This window comes from Equus quagga, chromosome 15 (genome assembly GCF_021613505.1).
Source record: "Equus quagga isolate Etosha38 chromosome 15, UCLA_HA_Equagga_1.0, whole genome shotgun sequence".
Classification (NCBI taxonomy): domain Eukaryota; kingdom Metazoa; phylum Chordata; class Mammalia; order Perissodactyla; family Equidae; genus Equus; species Equus quagga.
In genome coordinates, this window is record NC_060281.1 from 60,110,106 (window position 1) to 60,128,710 (window position 18,605).

Below are 18,605 nucleotides of genomic sequence, written 5' to 3' on the forward strand. Positions count from 1 at the left end.
AAGCACGCATGCGCCAGGTCGCCTGGCCGCCCAGCCCGGAGCTTGGCCGCCCAGCCCGGAGGTCGGCTGCGGCGGCCGCTGGGTTCTCGCTGATGAGTGACAGGAGCGGGGTTCACAGTCCCACTCGTCCCCGGCCGCAGATTGTCTTCTCTCGGGGTGCAGCCCAGCGGGCGCCGCCCCGCCGCTGCCCGTCGCCGCCTTGCCCGGGCGGTTCCGCTAGGCCGCCGCGCCGTGCGACCCCGGGCGGGGCGGCCAGGGCCTCCTCTGGGTGCTGACGGGGCGTGCATTTGCTTCTGGTGATGGGAATAAAGCCTTTCTTCATCCCAGTTAGGATAGCTGTTTTCAGAAAACTCAGAAATTCCTAAGGGTTCGCCGGGTTGCGGGGAAGGTGGGGCGCTGTGCGCCGTTGGTGGGATGTAAGATGATGCAGTGGCAGTGGAGATAGCCCCGGGATTGCTCAAGAGAGTAACGTGGAATTACCGTGAGAGCCGGTGATGCCGCTTCTGGGGATATACCCAGAACAGGGTCTCAGGGGTGTGTCCCCCCGTGTTCACAGCAGCATCACTCACAAAGCCCGACGGGGGAAGCCCCACAGTCTGCTGACGGATAAAGGTGTCGATAGTGTGCAGACGTCCCATGGGATGCTGTTCAGCCGTGAAAGGAAGGGGATTCTGACACCTCGCGCAACATGGATGGACCCTGAGGACATCACGCTCGGTGAAGCAAGCCAGTCACACAAGGACGGACGCCGCACGATTCCACTCTTGTGAGGCCACCACGGGAGCGACGTCTGCAGAGACGGAAAGCGGCCTGGCGGGGGCGGGAGCCCGAGTTGAACGGGGACGGTTTCAGTTTTGCAAGATGCAAGGAGCTCAGAGATGTGAATGCATTAGTGCCACGAAACTACACTTAAAAACGGTTAAGATAGTAATTTTATATTTCACCACAATTTTTTTTTCTTTTGCAGACCATATAATTCAAGCTTTGTAAACATTATCTGCAATTGATTCAGTGGAGGAAAAACTGCCCCGTTACTTCTGGCTGCAGTTCCGCCTGACCTTGGCTGGAAGCAGTGGCGGACTCGTGGCTACTGTCCCGCCTTGGTTTGAGCTGTTCGAGATGCCGGCAGCTTCCTTGCCTGTTGCTTTATTTCCCCTCCCGGAGCCCCTTCTATTGTAATAGTCCCGCACGCACAGTGCTTTTAAGTGTCACCGCCATGCAAAGCTCTGTTGCCTAAATATCCTCACTGTCCCATGGGAGCTTTTGAGCAGTAAAGGCAGCTTTGGCTTAAATATGGAATCTGAAAAAAATATATTCTACTCTCAACATAAATCTATCACCTCAATTTCCTGCATAGAAGGAAAGAGAAATATATAATATTCCAGCTGATTACTATCATTTGGCTTTCAGAAATCTTTGGTGGGGTCAACATTTCCTTATTTTTTCCTGAAATGTTGATTGGGATTTCTTGCCGGAGATGATGAGAGTTAAAAATAATTGTCCATATGATTTTAACACCAGTTATCGTACCGGTAGTAGTCAAAAGTGGTAGCACTATGAGGTTTTAGGTTGTTGGTGTTACACTTTAAGTACAGTCACATGCTACATAATGATGTTTCAGTCAACAATGGATCACACATATGATGGTGGTCCCATAAGATATCATGGAGCTGAAAATTGCCCATCGCCTAGTGATGCTGTAGCTGTCATAATGTAGCACAACGTGTTACGTCATGTGATGCTGGGGTATACAAACCCACTGCACTGCCAGCCATATAAAAGTATAGTGCCCACAGTTACACACAGTACATAACACTGGATAATGATAATCAATGACGTTACTGGTTTATCTATTTACTATACTACAATTTTGTGTGTGTGTGAGAGGAAGACCTGAGCTAACATTTGCTGCCAATCCTTTTTTCTTTTTTTGCTTCAGGAAGATCAGCCCTGAGCTAACAGCTGTACCAGTCTTCCTCGACTTTGCATGTGGGATGCCGCCACAGCACGGCTGATGAGTGGAGGTAAGTCTGTGTCTGGGATCGGATCAGTGAACCCCGGGCTGCCGAAGCGGAGCATGCAGAACTGCTGGGCCATAGGGCCAGCCCCTATACAATTTTTATCATTATTCTAGAGTGACAAAGTTACAGTGAGCTAAGGTTTATTATCGAAGAATTTTTCTTAGAGATTTAGTGTAGCCTAAGTGCACAGTGTTTATAAAGTCACAGAAGTGTCCGGTGATGTCCCAGGCCTTCACATTCACTCACTGCTCACTCACTGACTCACCCACAGCAACTTCTGGGCCTGCAGGCTCCATTCGTGGTAAGTGCCCTATACATGTGCCGTTTTTTATCTTTTATACCATATTTTTACTGTACCTTTTCTGTGTGTAGATACATAGTACTTACCATTGTGTTAGTTGCCTACAGTATTCAGTACAGTAACACGCTGTGCGGGTTTGTACCTAGGAGCAGCAGGCTGTACCACAGAGCCTGGGTGTGTAGTAGGCTGCACCATCTGGGTTTGTGTAAGTGCACGCTTTGATGTTCGCACGACGAAATCGCCTAACGACGCATTTCTAAGAAGGTGTATCTGTCGTTAAGCGACACATGACTGTATACACTTGCTAACTCGTCCTTTGTATCTAACACTATTGTGCAGTTTAAAAAAGAACTACTATTTTTGTACCAGGCACCCTACGATGCATGATGTTATTTTAATCCTCATGTCAACCTTATGTCCTATTGCCCTCTCTATTTACAGATGAAGAAATTGAGGCTAAGAGAGGTTAGGAAGCAGGCACACAGCTAAAGAGTGGCAGAGGGAAATTTAAACCTGCTTGACTTCAGAACCCTGGGCTTGGATTACTACGTATTACAGAACTCACTGTCGTAGAACTAGCCCTTTAATGATTTCTTTGTAATCCCATGCTTCTTAAACCTTGACCATATAAACACCTATTTTTATTTACATTATTTTATAATTAGGAAAACTTTTCTTATAAATAACACACATTAAAATGTAGATCAAAATACTATTTAAACATTTTGTGAGGAAGAACTCCTTTTCTTATTCCTGAAGATCTAACTTCATATTATGGACCCAAAACAAAGATTATGACCTAACAACAAGTGGAAAACTTGCCAAGTAAGACTGTGAGAGCCGGAAGTGGGTCTTACTTACCAGTAGCAACCTTAGGATCTGAACATCAGACTTCCTTCCTTTCGTAGTCTGTGTTGTGTAACTTAATTAATTCTGCCCAAGACTAGTGTTTTTGTGGTGCTTGGGCCTTGTGTTGAAACTCCTCAGAGACAAATCTGGTTCTTTTCAGCCCAGCTTTTAGAGAGTGGGGCTGAAGGAAAGGCCTCCGAGCCATGTGTGAAGGACGGCAGTGCTGCAGGCTCTCAGGGCAGCAAGTTTCTATCCTGAGAGCCAAGAAGCACTGTCTAGAGTTTCTCCTCTTCTTACCATCAGCCTCCTCGCTCCTGCCCATAGCAGGTGGGTGAAAGGGGGGATGCCAGTCTAAGTGGTAAGGTCAGTGGAGAATCCAAAACTGTTTCCATTATACAAGCACACATTTCAATGGCTTATGTTTGACGTACAAAATTTTATTTTAAAATGTTCATTAAAAATACCTTCCACTTTTACTTCTTAACATTGATCAATCGCTTTGGAATTTAGAGAATTTAAAACACTATTAGGACACATTTAGAAAAGAAATCACACCCAGCCCCTCAAGCAAAGCCTGGGACCCTTTCCCCTCCAATCTGCCTTCAGGTCTATGGGATCTAATTCTATGTGGCAACTAAGTAGTGCGGCCAGATATGTGTGAAGAGAACTGAGGTTCATCACTTGATAGCAGGGCTCTTCTCAACTGGGACAATTTTGCCCTTCCAGGGAACATTTGCCAATGTCTAGAGACATTTTTGTTTGTCACACTGGGGGGATGTGAGGATGCGGGAACCGTACTATTGGCATCTGGTGGGTAGAGGCCAGGGATGCTTCCAGACATGCTATAATGCACAGGAAAGCCCCCACAACAAAGAATTACCCGGCCCAAGAGGCCAATACGGCTGAGGTTGAGAATTCCGCTTTACAGTCCCACTTCAGGGTGTGTGTGTGTGTGTGTGTGTGTGTATCTGCTGGGGCTGGAGGGGATTTAGAATCAGAACCAGCAATACTGGTATCAACCCACCAGACACCAGAATCGGTTCTGTCAGCCGGACTGACCATAGTGCACTCTTCTCTCCCGCCCTCCTGGGAGGGCCAAGCACAGTGGCATACCCTATCTGTCTAGCAAAGTGCTGGCAGTGATGCTAGATGGCCCAGTCAGCTTCAGTCTTCTGGTCTTCTAGTTGCTTCATTCATTCCTGGGTTTCAGGTTGGCTTTGAAAGGTTGAGCTGCTAGAGGCACAATTACCAGACTCTGAAGCTGTCCTTTTTTTTACATCATAGCACACAGCAAAAAGTGAAAATATTTCTACAGTACCCTGGGGTAAACTGAGGAAGCTGCTCAAGAGTGATCAGCCCTGAGTCATAGCCAGGGGTCAAGAGCTAATATTCCCTGCATACGTGCTCCCTCTTCAGGGCACACAGGTTGGGAAAGTGCATTAAGTATCAGAATGCTACAAAAGAACTTAAAAACTTAATCAAGAATTTTTGTAGTCATCACAATTAGTAGCATTTCCTTGCAACAACTGCCTGGGAAATTCTGCTATTTTTGTTCTCCAGTTTCCCCCCTTTTAGAACTCCTTCAAATCCCTTCAGTTAATCTATGGAGTGGATATTGCATGTAATTCTTGAAACCTGTAGTGACTGATAGAACAACGGATACTGAAGTTAACAGATCCTATAATTTTGGAATGAACTATGGTTGTGATACAAAAAAACCTATTTGAAGAGAACTTACAATTTTACTGTACTTTGATTGTAACAGGAGCCTAGATGGAGAAGAGAGCGCAAAATAAGAAAGTTGATTTATTTTACATTCTCGGAATTTTTTTTTCTTGCTCCAACAAAACTCCAGGAAACTGAATGAACAGCATAATTGAAAGTTATGGAATGAAGTGAAAGAAAATGATCTTTCTCAAATATCTCTTCTGATCCTTTCAAAAGCCAGTTAGGCTTCTTTTTTGACTGGGCCCTAGCCATTAATACGTCTTCCTGTTTAGTAGGTTGCTTGCTATAGATTTCCTTTCCCGTTCTGCTATGAAATGCAGGGGAATAACTTTTATGCAACACAGAAACCCCATCAGTGAGGAAAGAATTCTGAACAGTTTGAGGCAGTACACTTTCAGTGGGTTACTCAGTAAGTGAAGAGGTTACTTCCTGGGGCCAGCCCGGTGGCACAGCGGTTAAGTGCACACAGTCCGCTTTGGCGGCCCAGGGTTCACTGGTTGGGATCCTGGGTGCAGACATGGCACTACTTGGCACACCATGCTGTGGCAGGCGTCCCACGTATAAAGTAGAGGAAGATGGGCACGGATGTTAGCTCAGGGCCAGTCTTCCTCAGCAGAAAGAGGAGGATTGGCAGCAGTTAGCTCAGGGCTAATCTTCCTCAAAAAAAAAAAAAAAAGAGGTTACTTCCTGCTGCCAAAGCCACTTCCAGAGTCAGTACTGGCTGATGTGTATCAAGTGGTTCAGAAGGTCTATTCTTGAACACTGGTGGAGCGCGTAGGCCAGCTTGCCCACTGTGGCCCCCTTGTTGCCTTCCCTCATCAGCCACCTTTGCAGCATCTGGTAAACCTTCTCTTTTAGTCCGTCTCGCTCATAGTCATGGTCAATCTCATCAATCTGAGATTCAGTGAAGCTCAGCTTACGGGCACAGTTTTTCCAGTGCTTTCCCAGATTTTCCCTGACTGGGTCCAGGTGTTTATCAGTCAGGCTAGTCATATTATCTGCCAAATAGAAAAGAACAGAAAGCATCAAGCTATAACCCATTTGAACATTCTAGCTTCAAAAACCTGTATAAAGCGTTCTAGGAGACAGTGAAAAAGAGAACTGAATTCCACAGTTGTCGAGTCATTGGATGATACTTTACGTGTCTGCCAGCCCATGTGGAGCTTTGCTGTGCAGGGAAGCTCTTCTCCTAGCAGATGCAGCTCCGTGCCACAGCTGATGGCTTTGGGAACAAAACCCTTGCTTGGCTACTAGGCTGTTCTATCCAACCTTAGCCAGCAGTCCTGTTTATACTAGACTTTTCTGAGGTAAAGGGGGAAAACACCATTTTTGCTCCTCCTGGGCATTTTCCACTTACATCTGGCCAGAGTTAAGGTCACCCAACTCCTTGACCCAAAAGTTTACTTTCCTCTTAATCAAGGAAACTGAGCCCATGAGGTGTGAACTCATTCAATTACAATGCCTTCTCCTTGTCTTCAAGGGATGAGGTAGCTATACTCTTGAAGGTCTGTTTTTGGCTTTGTCCCTCCCCTGCCCCACGGGCCGTCCTCTCTGCTCCTACAGCCATAACCTCTTTCTTTCTACTGGTCCTTCCCCTTAGGCCTTCATAAAAACAATAAAAGGAAACAAATGGCTTGATCCTCATCCCAACTCAGGAAGCTGAATATAAGGAAAGAGACATCTCATTTTCCCCCTCAGCTTCCATCTTTCCTCAGCTCCCCACAGTGTGGCTTCTGCCATCACCACGGACATCAGCAGTCCAAAACCTCCCAAGGTATTTCCCTAGTTTTGTCAATACCTGTCGGAGCAGGACCCTGGGTTTCAACAGATTCTCAAAGGTACCCATGTCACTCCAAAAGTGAGGAACCTCTGCTCTAGGTATTTTAAAGACTATCCTTCAAATGGGTTAGTTCAGGGATTGACAACTGTGGCCTGTGGTGGCCCGCCTGGCCGGATGCCTGTTTTCATAAACAAAGTTTTATTGGAACTCAGCCACGCCCATTCCTGTACATACTGTCTTGGGCTGCCACTGCACTACAATGTCAGCTGAGTAGTTGAAATAGAGACCTCGGGGCCAGCGAAGCCTAAAATATTTATTATCTGGCACTTGATAGAAAAAAATTTGCCAATCCTGGGGTTAATTAGAAAGTTGTGTTCTTAAATCACACTGTTTTGGCCTCATGACTACTATTCCCAGATTGTATTTTGGGACCAATGCTATGAGCCTGCAGAGTAAGACCCTACAAGAGGAAGCCCTCTTATGTTCACAGAGGTGCTGTTGAGGGCATAGTCTTCAATCTTTTACAGAATCCCTTTTGATGAGGACCTGAGGAAGCTCTCTCTCCTAGGACTGAGTGGTGATATTGATGATGATGATGATGATGATGATATTGTTTAACACTTTTATAGCTCTTACTATGTGCTAGTCAGTGTTCTAAGCTCTTTATACGTACTGACTCATTTATAATTTTCACAACAAATCCTTAAATATAATTATCTCCATATTAAATATAAATAAATTACAAAGGAATTACATTTATGTGGGAATTACAGAGATACATGTGGGAAACATGGGACAACTTTCAGGGAGAATAAGCGGAGAAATTTTAGGATTCCACTATATCCCTCTCAACAAGTAAGAAAGTTCAAGGTTGCTAGACAATGGGTCCTTAAAGGGTATCTTACCAAAGATATCTTGGTACTTAGAAGCTGGCTCTTGCTTCAGGTTCATGTATGTGCCGTCCAGTAGTTGGGAAGTCATTCCGCCAATCTCCATATAATTATAGTCTCCAATCTGAATGCCAGTGCTGTTGTAGATGGTATACTTTGCAGACTCATCTGAATAGAGAGAAACACACATATAAGTACATCTAGATTGAAAGCAAGAGGAAAAAAACCAACAAGGTAAAGGGAAAAAGCTTTACTCCAAATGTTTAAGTTACATTATTTATGCTATGACACCCTTTGAAATTTTCTTCTTTAAAATGTGGCTAAACCACCTCACATCCATTAGGATGGCAACTATCAAAAAACCCAGAAAATAACAAGTATTGGCAAGGACGTAGAGAAATTGGAACCCTTGTGCACTGCTGGTGGGAATATAAAATGGTGCAGCTACTGTGAAAAACAGTATGGTGGTTCCTCAAAAAATTAAAAATAGAATGACCAAATGATCCAGCAATTCCAGTTCTGGGTATATACCCCAAAGAATTGAAAGCAGGAGCTTGAACAGATATTTATACACCCATGTTTATAGCAGCATTATTCACAATAGCCAAAAGTGGAAGACAGCCAAGTATCTGTCAACAGATGATGAATAAACAAAATGTGATCTATATATACAATGGAATATTATTCAGCCTTAAAAAGTAAGGAAATTCTGACACATGCTACAATGTGCATGAACCTTTAGGACATTGTGCTAAGTGAAGTAAGCCAGTCACAAATGGACAAATACCGTAAGATTCCACTTATATGAGGTCCCTAGAGTAGTCAGATTCCTAGCGACAGAAAGTAGAAAGTTGGTTGTCAGGGGCTGGGAGGAAGGAGGAAAATGGAATTATTGTCTGATGAATACAGACTTTCAGTTTTGGAAGATGAAAAGAGTTCTGGTGATGATGGTAGCCCAACAATGTCATTTTTGTCACAAATAGTATTTTTTGGCCTATATAAGATAAGAGATAAAAATATCCAAGACTTATTTTTTACCTTCAGAAAATAGCAAGCAAGTAAAAGTATATAAGCGGATACTGTTACATCAGAGATTGGGTATAATGGGAATAATGTGATTCAGGTCACAGTGGAAATGCCTACCAGTTACAAGAACCTGTAACCTAACACTTGTGGGCAGCTGCTGTGAATCCTACCCAAACTGAAATATGCCCGGGACAAGTGGTCTGATGAAGACTATTCCATGGTGGCAAGTTGCCGCTGAAGACTCCAAACAAAGACTCCTTTGTTACCTTATAGACTACAACAGACCTAATAGCTGCTTTATTTTCAGAAAAATAAAAAGAAGATAAGGTCGTGACTGAAAGGTCTGTTTACCTCTTGATGGGAAGGAGATGAACGGAATGGTGGGTGTGTTTCCCAGGAGGTTGGTCTCAGGCACTGGAGTTTTATGCATGCTTGACATATGGCTTGGATTTGCCCCATACCAAGCTCTTGGACCTGCTGTTCCCAGATCCAATGGTCTTGTTCCAAAACCATGTGGACTATATGATCCATTGTGCCAGTGTGGTACGTGGGGTTGGCTGGTTAGCCCCGTTGGTTGGTGTACTGCATTAGCATGACTGTTTGCACTGGGATAAGTAAGGCCTTTAATCCCTGAGTTCTGAACATTATCATAAGGCCTCTGCTGTGCAAAAGGGTCATGGGAGACCCTTCGTCTCCTTTCCTCCTCTCTATTGTAAGCCACGTTCTGTCTGGGTTGCTGTTTTGTCTGCCTGTCCATGCGGCTGCCATAAAGATGGTAGTTGGCTTCCTCCTGGAGTTTACTCTGCAGGCTGAGCTCATTCTCCTCTTGCTGGTGCTCTGAGGCGGGAGCAAACCAGGACTCCTCCACGGGACCCATCCCAAGTCCCTGGGAACTGTGCAGCGAACTGGGCTGTTCTGTGGCTGAGAAGAAATGATCAACATTGGAAAGAGTTTCATGAAACATTAAACAGTAAAATGAAACCTGAGCACCATCATGAAGCTGTACCTCCGACAACATCCTGAAAGCTTTGAGAACAAGCAAAAAGCACTTACTAGATGGTCCTCTTCCTACAAGTTATATAGATAATAAGTGGGAGCTCCTGCCTGGCAGTGAGAAGGCACTAGGGAAATTATAGCAAGTGACAGAAAAGTGGGTGTCGGAGGAATGACCCAGGAAGAAAGAGACTCGTGCTGGAGCAGAGAAGGTGGTTGTCTCCTTGGTGTGATGCAGGGCTGCAAAATAAGAACAGCAGCAGCTCTGTGCTAAGCACCCTCCATGGATTCTCTCATGCTTTAAGAGCCCTGTGAGAGTAAGAGCAATTATCATCACAATTGGATGGACGAGGTTTACAAGAGGCGAAGTAATTTGCCCCAGATCAGGGTTAATAAGTAGCTTCGACATCCTATACGCTGCGTTCCCCTTTGTTACAATGAAATCCCTGCCTGAAGCTGGACGCACCGCTCTGCTTGTGCTCTGCATCCAGTCACCTCTGACCTTCTCACACACTCTGCTCCCACATATGTCCCCTTCTTTTTCCTGAATCGTCACTTTCTCCCTATCAGAGATATTAGGTCTCTTATGCCAAAGATACTTTATGACTTTGATATACACATTGCTACTTAATATTTCAAATATATGTATCTTGACTCCTGAATATATTATAACTCCTTTAAGGTAGGTGTTACATTATATGGCTTCTTCCGTTTCCCATATGGTCGTGAATAGTATTTTAGAAAGTAGAGGGAATGAATGAGCAACTGATGTTCAATCGTAGTATGTTACCTGAATTTGACCTGCTTGGAGGTATTGCTACACAATCAATTTGGAGAGACTGCATTCTCTTCACAATCGCACTTTGGTCTGGATACTCTTTCTATAATTAAGAGCATAAATACACACTTTAGTATAAATAGCAGAAAATAGTTCCAGAAAATTATTATAAGAACGAATCTTTTTAGAAGGTAGAAATTTCACATAGCTCTTAGAAGCTCTAAATATTTTTTTAAAAAATAAACATTTTTGGAGTCAGCCTGGTGGCATAGTGGTTGTTTGCTCACTCTGCTTCTGTGGCCTGGGGTTCACAGGTTCAAATCCCGGGTGAGGACCTACACACTGCTAATCAAGCCATACTGTGGTGGCATCCCACATACGAAATAGAGGAAGATTGGCATAGATGTTAGCTCACTGACAATCTTTCTCAAGCAAAAGGAGGAAGACTGGTAATGGATGTTAGCTCAGGGCCAATCTTCCTCACCAAAAAAAATAATAAATGTTTTGCCCAAATAGCCAAAACAATCTTTAAAAAGAACAAAGTTGGAAGGCTCACACTTCCTGATTTCAAAACCCACTACAAACCTACAGTAATTAAGGGGCCGGCCAGGTGGTGTAATGGTCAAGTTCACACCCTCTGCTTTGGTGGCCCAGGGTTCGTGGGTTCAGATCCCAGGCGTGGACCTAGCATTGCCAGTCAAGCCATGCTGTGGCAGCATCCCACATAAAATAGAGGAAGACTGGCACAGATGTTAGTTAGGGCCAATCCCTCCCCCCCCCACAACACCCACAAAGCTTCATTAATCAAAACAGTATAGTATTGGCCTAAGGACAGACATATAGACCAATGGAACATAAAAGAGAATCCAGAAATAAACCCTTGCATATATGGCCAATTGATTTTCAACAGTGGTGTCAAGATCATTCAATGGGGGAAAACTGGATATCCACATGTAAAAGAATGAAGCTGGGCCTTTATCTTTCAACTTATACAAAAATGAACCAAATGGATCAAAGGTCTAAGCTTTGGAGCTAAAACTATGTAAGTATTAGAAGAAAACAGGAGAAGAGCTTCATGACATCGGATTTGACAATGATTTCTTAGACATGACACCAAAGGCACAGGCAACAAAATGAAAATAAACTGGACTACATCAAAATTAAAACCTTCTGTGCATCAAAGGACACTATCAAGAGAGTGAAAAGACAACCTACAGAATAGGGAAAAAAACTGGAAATCATATGTATCTGATAAGGGATGAATATCCAGATTATATAAAGAATTCAACAAGAAAAAACAAACAATCCAATTCAAAAATGGGCAGAGGACTTGAATAGACATTTCTCCAAAGAAGATACACAAATGGCTAATAAGTACATGAAAAGATGCTCAACATCATTAGTCATTAGGACAGTGCAAATCAAAACCACCATGAGATATATACCACTCCACACTCTTTAGAGTGGCTATTATTAAAAACAAAACTAAACCCACAAACTGAAAAGGGTGGGTGAGAATGTAGAGAAATTGGAACCCTTGTGCATTGCTGGTGGGAATGTAAAATGGTACAGCTGTTAAGGAAAACAGTTTGATGGTTCCTCAAAAAGTTAAGCATAGAATTATCATACAATCCAGCAATTCCACTCCTAGGTATATACCCAAAAGAATTTACCTGAAATACCCTGAAAGCAGGGACCCAAAAAGATACTTATATACAATGTTCATAGCACCATTGTTCATTATAGATAAAAGGCGGAAACAACCCAAGTATCTATCAGCAGATGAATGGATAAACAAAATGTGTTATATCCATACAATGGAATATTATTCAGCCTTAAAAAGGAATGAAATTCTCATACAAAATCAATGAACCCTGAAAACACTATACTAAGTGAAATATGCTAGACACAAAAAGACAAATATTGTATGATCCCACGTCTATGAATTACCTAGAACAGGTAAATTCATAGAGATAGAAGGTAAAATAGAGGTTACCAGGGCCTGTGAGAGGGAGGAATGGGGAATTGTTTAATGGGTACAGAGTTTCTGTTTGGGGTAATAAAAATGTTCTGGAAAATAGATACTGGTGATGGTCGCACAGTACTGTAAATGTACTTAATGCCACTGAATTATACACTTAAAATGGTTAAGATGGTAAATTTTATGTTCTGTATATTTTACCACAATAAAAAAAGAAGGCTTTTCCCCTATAGGAGTAATAATACTCATTAGAGAAAATATGGAAAATGTAAAGAATTATACTTAAAGAAACCTACACAGAGTGCCTTCACTCAAAGGAAAAATTAACATTTTGGTATTTCCTTCAAGTTTTTTTCCTAATCATATTTGCATTTTGCTCTTAACAGAAAGCCTGCTACATAGATAGGTGGTCAAAAATATTCACTGAATGAATATATGAGTGATTTGGGAAGAGAATGACAGAAGACAGTAATTATGTACATACTTTGTAGCATTTTGTTTACTGCTTTTTACTTAATATGATAAGCATTTTTATGTTATTTTAATTTGTGAAAGCAATTTTTTATAGTTATTTTTATCACACAAAATATATAAATACAAATTCCTTTTAAATGACTCAAACTGTGCAGAATCCACACAGAGCAACATTTCAATGTCATTCTTTCCAGCCCCCACTCTCTTCCACTTCCTAGAGGTAATCCTTATCCAGAGTGTGTTGTGCATCCTTTTTTTCTCTCTCTATGCATTTGCATATATATTCTGAAAATAGACATATATATATTATTTAACATCAAAAGGATCACATTCTAAGTATTCTATTTTTTTTGAAGACTGGCCCTGAGCTAACATCTGTTGCCAATCTTCCTCTTTCTTTCCTTCTCCAAAGTCCCAGTACCTAGTTGTACATCCTAGTTGTAAGTCATCCTAGTTCTTCTCTGTGGGATGCCACCATCAAGCATGGCCTGATGAGCGGGGTTTGCCTCTGAGGCCAGGGTCCAAACCGGTGAACCTGGAGCCACCAAAGCGGAGCACGCAAACTTAACCACTTGGCCACAGGGCTAGCCCTCTCAGTATTGTTTTGTGACTTATGTTTTTACTGACAACAAGCCTTGAAGATATTTCCATGTCATTATATGTTAGTTTCTACCTCTTTCTTTTAAACGGCTACAGAGTATTCTGTAGTTTGTATGAACCATAATTTAAGGCATCTACTTACGGACATTTGGGTCATTTCCAATTTTTTACTCTTACAAATTAAGGTGCAAGGAACTCCTGGAGCTACATCTTTGAGCATACATGTGAGTAGGATAGATTACTCAGAGTATAATTGCAGCAAAAGAGATGTGCTTTTAAAGGTTTGATAGATGCTTCACCTTCAACTTGACCGATTTACACCCTTACCAAGACTGCCCGTTATTCTGCATTGTCACCAACACTTGATATCATTAGTCTTTCAAAAATGTCAATCAAATGGATGACAAATTATAACCAATTCATTTTGCTTTTTCTGCCATTGAGGCCAAATATCTTTTCCAAAGTTTGTTGGTCAATGATATTTCTTCTTTGAATCATCTGTCTGTATTCTTTGCCTATTTTTTCATTTGGGTTTTTTGTTTTTGATTTGTAGGCACCCATGATATATTCTGGATGTTAATCATTTGTTAAACACAGTGAAAGTATTTTCTCCTTTTCAACTACTTTTTACTTTCACGAGGTCAAATACAATAATCTTTTCCTTTGTCTCACGAATTTCGTGTCTAGCTTAAGAAATATCCATAGACCTGATTTTGGACTTGATAGCAGACACAGCATGTGTGCCCCTCAAATTCCTCTTCAAGGAAGGATTTGCTGCTTGGTTGCAAGGAGTTCAGTCAGTAAACAGACTCCAGCTGTCGGTTCCTTCAGTCTGCTCAGCTGCCACGGGCTGTCTCACTCAAGGCACTCCCCTCCTGGAGAGCCCACACTCAGTGACCAAGACAGGCAAGGCTGTAAAGGCCTGGCCATTTCCCACCGACATGGGACAAGCCCAAGGGGCAACATGTGCTCAGAACTCCACACCTGCCAGGTTGCCAAAGAGCTCTGTCAGGCATGACTGCCCTTTGACTTCTTCCTCTGCTCATTCCTTGCAGCGCAATCTCCATCTCAGGGGCTCCTTCTGGAGAACCCAACCTGCAAAAAACTATTCTCTCCTATTATCTATTTGATCCTTGTTCTATTACTGAACTGTTTTAATTTCCTTCTTCAAAATTTTCTTGGCTATCTTTGTACATTTTTTTCTTTCACATAAACTTAAGAATCAGCTTGTTGAGTTCCATAAACAACTTGGTTGGGACTTTAATTAGGACTGCAGTCCGTTTATGAACTACACTGGAGAGAACTGGCAGCTTTGGCGTATCGAGTGTCCCCATCCCTCACCACACTCCACCACTTGTTCAGACTTCTCCTCCGTCCTTCAGTGAGGTCTGCCATGTGTGCCGGTCTACAGACAGGCAATATCACCTCTTTGCATTTTAATTTACATTTCCTTCATTACTAGTTAAGGTTGTGCACTTTTTTGGTATGTTTATTGGCCATTTAAATATTCTATTTTGTGAAATGCCCATTTAAATATTTCATTCACTTGTTAATTGGTCTATCTTTTCCTTGTTGATTTATAAGGTTTTTCTAGATGGTATGTACTCAAGTGCTTTGTCAGGTAACGTGTGTGCCACACTATCTTCTCCCATTCTGTGGCTTGTCTTTCCATTCTTTTAATGGTTTCCTTTGATGAATAAAAGCTCTTTAATTAATCAAATTGATCAATTTTTATTATTAAAGTTAATGCTTTTGTGTCTTAGTGAAGAAACCATTCCCCACCCTGAGGTAACAAAGAAATTCTCGTATATTTTCCAATAGCTTTATGATTTGTCTTTCACATTTATGTTAGTGATCAACCTGGAGTTGGTTTTTTGTCTGCACAAGGTAGAGTCCAATTCCACATTTTTTCCCCATGTGGATACCCAACTGTCTCAGTAGCATTTACTGAAAAGATCATCATTTCTTCAGTGCGCTGTAGTGCCATCTCTGTCAAAACCAATATACGTGTGGATCTGTTTGGGGGCTTTCAATACCCTTCCAATTGCCTCTGTCTACTCTACACCAATAACATTCTGTCTGAATTAGTACAGCTTTACAATAATTCTTGATAAGAATCTGATAAGGCAAGACCTCCCTCACCCCTAGTCTTGTTCTTCTTCAAGAGTATCTTGGCTATTCTTGCTCCTTCTTTACCTGTCCATATGGATTTCAGAATTAGTTTGTCAAGTTCCAGTTCCCCCACCCACTTACATCTTCTTTTTCAAGTTTGGGAATCAAGGTTATGCTTGTCTCATCAAATGACTTTCGGAGAGTTCCCTCTTCTCTATTTGGACAAATGTGTATAAGATTGGGATAATCTCGTCATTGAATATTTGACAGAAATCACTGCTGAAGCTTTCTGGTTGTAGAATTTTCTCTGTGGGAAGATTTTTGATCACTGATTCAATCTCTTTTAATGGTTACAGAAATATTCAAGTTTTCTATCTCTGAGTTAGTTTTGTTAAGCTATACTTTTTTTTTTAGAAATATGTCCATTTTCTCTAATTTTTAAAATTAATTAGTAAAAAGTTGTCCATAATATCTTCTTAATACCATTTTGATGTGTGCAGAAGCTGTAGTAATGCCTCCTTATTCATTATTTCAGTCTTCACTCTGTTTTTCTTGATCAATCTTAGTCAATTTTATTAGCCTTTTCAAAAAACCAACATTTAGCTTTTTTGATCCTCTATTAGCTGTTTTCTGTCACTAATTGATGCTCTTTTCTTTATTATTTACTGCTATTTTCTCTAGGTTTATTTTGCTAACTTCATCAAATGAATGCTTAGCTAAATAATTTTTAGCCATATATATATACACATACACACACATATACATGTATATATATTTTATGGTATTTTATGTATTTCATTTGCTCAAATTTGTTAATCATATTCTTCAATTCTATAACCTTACGGATTTTTTTTGTCTATTTGTTCTATCAATTAAAGAGAAACTTGTATTAAAATCTCCAATTATGACTGTGGATTTGTCTATTTTTCGAGTTCTGTCAATTTTATTTTGAGGCCATGTTATTAAGGGCATATACCTATTTAAACCTGTTGTTATCTTCCTGGTGAACTAAGCCTTTTAACATTATGAAATATTCTTGACTGTTTGTAGTAATGCTTTTTTATTTTCTTGGTTTGCACTGGTTATCTCCCTTCTATAGTGTAGGTCCCTCGAAAGTGTGGCAATTCTTGACTTTCTGACTTCTTTATTTATTCTTGTATTTTAAAATGTTTCTGTCTGTTTTATTTACAGTAGTCTCCTTTTCATGCTTATTGCGGGATGCTGCTGTAGGACTCATACAGTACGTCCTGAGTGTGTATTTAGGGGAAGTCTTTGTTCCTTTTGGCTGGTTAGTTGATAACCAGTCTCTTTGTTTTTGCTGGCAAACATTCACCCTGAGCTAACATCTGTTGCCAATCTTCCTCTCTCTCCTTTTTCGTTTTTCCTCCCCAAAGTTCCAGTAAATAGTTGTATATTCTACTTTTAGGTCCTTCTAGTTCTTCTATGTGAGGCACTGCCACAGCATGGCAACTGACAGATGAGTGGTGTGGTTCCAGGAGCAGGAACCAAACCTGGGCTGCCAAAGAGGAGTGCGCCCAACTTTTACCACTAGGCCATCAGGGCTGGCTTGGTAACTGGTCTTTATACCAAACTCACTGCTTCAAGCCCAGGCAGATGTTGCTCCCATCTGTTGCTTAGCACAAGGGAAATGGGAGGGGGAGCCAACTTTTATAACTGGCACAATCGTGTCTCCCAAAGGACTGTCCCTGCCAACACCCCAGGTGACCACACTGTTTCTTCTATACATTGATCCATGACTTGTTCCTCCAATAATTCTCCTTCAGTGTTATGTTCTGGGTTAGCACTTTTTTCCCTTTACATGGTCTTAGCAGATGTAATTCTGTTGGCTTTCTATACTTTGAGAACTCCTCAAAATGACTGATCCACCTATGCTACTTCCCATTATCTGCTAGTGACATTGCACTTTTGTTTTCATATTGCTATATATATTTTCTCTTGTTTCACTAGTTTTGGTGGATGAATGGGTCCAGCATGCCAACTTGATATCTGCATAAAATTGTTAATTCTGTTGTATGCAGTTACCAAGCTAGCTTACCTCAAATCTCAGCAACAAATTATATTGCTTTGTTTTCATGCTTGATAATAGATATGCTTTGATATGTTAAGATTTTGACCACCTGTTGTAACAACCTACCTTTAAACTCTTCACATCCTCTTCTACATTTTCTTCTAATTGATCTAAGTAAAAAGGCCTGAAGTTTTCTTCAATGCCTATATGAAAAAAACAGTACTTTAAGTTTCTTAAGTACTTGCTACAATAAAATTAAAATATTAGTAATCTATTATTGAATTACTTATCTTAATCTGTCAGCAAAGTGGTAAAATAAAAATGTAAACACCAAATCCCTGTCTTTGACAACGAGACTAACAAAACGAATAACTAGGTAGACAGAACAAGGGTTAGGATAACAGTGGAAACCAAGGGCTCCTGCCTGATAGCATGTAGTTTCTCTGGCTGTGGCACAAAGCCCTGTCTACGTGGGTTCATCTCCAAGTGAACAAAGATGGGTGGGTTCCTTGTTTCTGTCACTCTGGCATCAGATTATTATAGGATGGGATACTCAGAATAAGGATTTGGTGTAAAGAGTCAGAGCTGTTAGCCTTAAAAAAAAAAAAAGGCAACTTCCACTTCTGATAAGATGGAGATGTACTTTTCCTTATTTCTTCTGCTAAGTACAATAAGAACCCATAGATATTATATATAAAACAAACATAAGGAGATTCCGAAAGGAGGAGAGATGACAGCTCGGGACTTGGGATCTGAGGAAGACAGAGCAGCGAGATCACTGTGTTTTCTTTTTGCCTCAAGGATCCCAGACTTGGAGCTGAAGAAGCTGGCAACCCAACAAAAAAAGCCATCAAAAGCCTATTCTTTCTAGCCAGAGGACTAAGCAAAGGGCAGCCTAGCAAGACAGAAAATCTTTGGTCAAGAACTGCTGTACTCCAGCCAAACACCACAGAAAATACTGTGGCCCCACCCCCACCTCTACCAATGAAGGCCAAGAATCTTCTTCTTCTTCAAAAAAAAAGCTTCATTAAGCAATTAAGAAC

The 18,605-nt window shown here is 41.5% G+C and overlaps 1 protein-coding gene and 1 long non-coding RNA gene across 9 annotated transcripts in view; one reads left to right on the forward strand and one right to left on the reverse strand.

Annotated features, from left to right (window-relative positions):
• The first annotated feature begins 109 nt into the window (after window positions 1-109).
• On the forward strand, window positions 110-18,559 carry LOC124226993 (uncharacterized). Its single transcript, XR_006885418.1, has 3 exons — window positions 110-918; window positions 1,940-2,024; window positions 18,364-18,559. It is a non-coding gene; the product is annotated as an uncharacterized LOC124226993 (long non-coding RNA).
• Window positions 5,467-18,605, reverse strand: part of RIPK1 (receptor interacting serine/threonine kinase 1) — a 37,879-nt gene continuing 24,740 nt past the window's right edge. For all 8 annotated transcript variants that reach the window (XM_046640869.1, XM_046640863.1, XM_046640866.1 and 5 more), the window contains 5 exons: window positions 17,689-17,765; window positions 10,379-10,469; window positions 8,947-9,516; window positions 7,585-7,737; window positions 5,467-5,897 (listed from right to left, as the gene is read on the reverse strand). In XM_046640869.1, coding sequence (XP_046496825.1) covers window positions 5,611-5,897; window positions 7,585-7,737; window positions 8,947-9,516; window positions 10,379-10,469; window positions 17,689-17,765 — 1,178 coding nt within the window. In that variant the 3' untranslated portion in view covers window positions 5,467-5,610. The remainder of the gene's footprint in view (window positions 5,898-7,584; window positions 7,738-8,946; window positions 9,517-10,378; window positions 10,470-17,688; window positions 17,766-18,605) is intronic.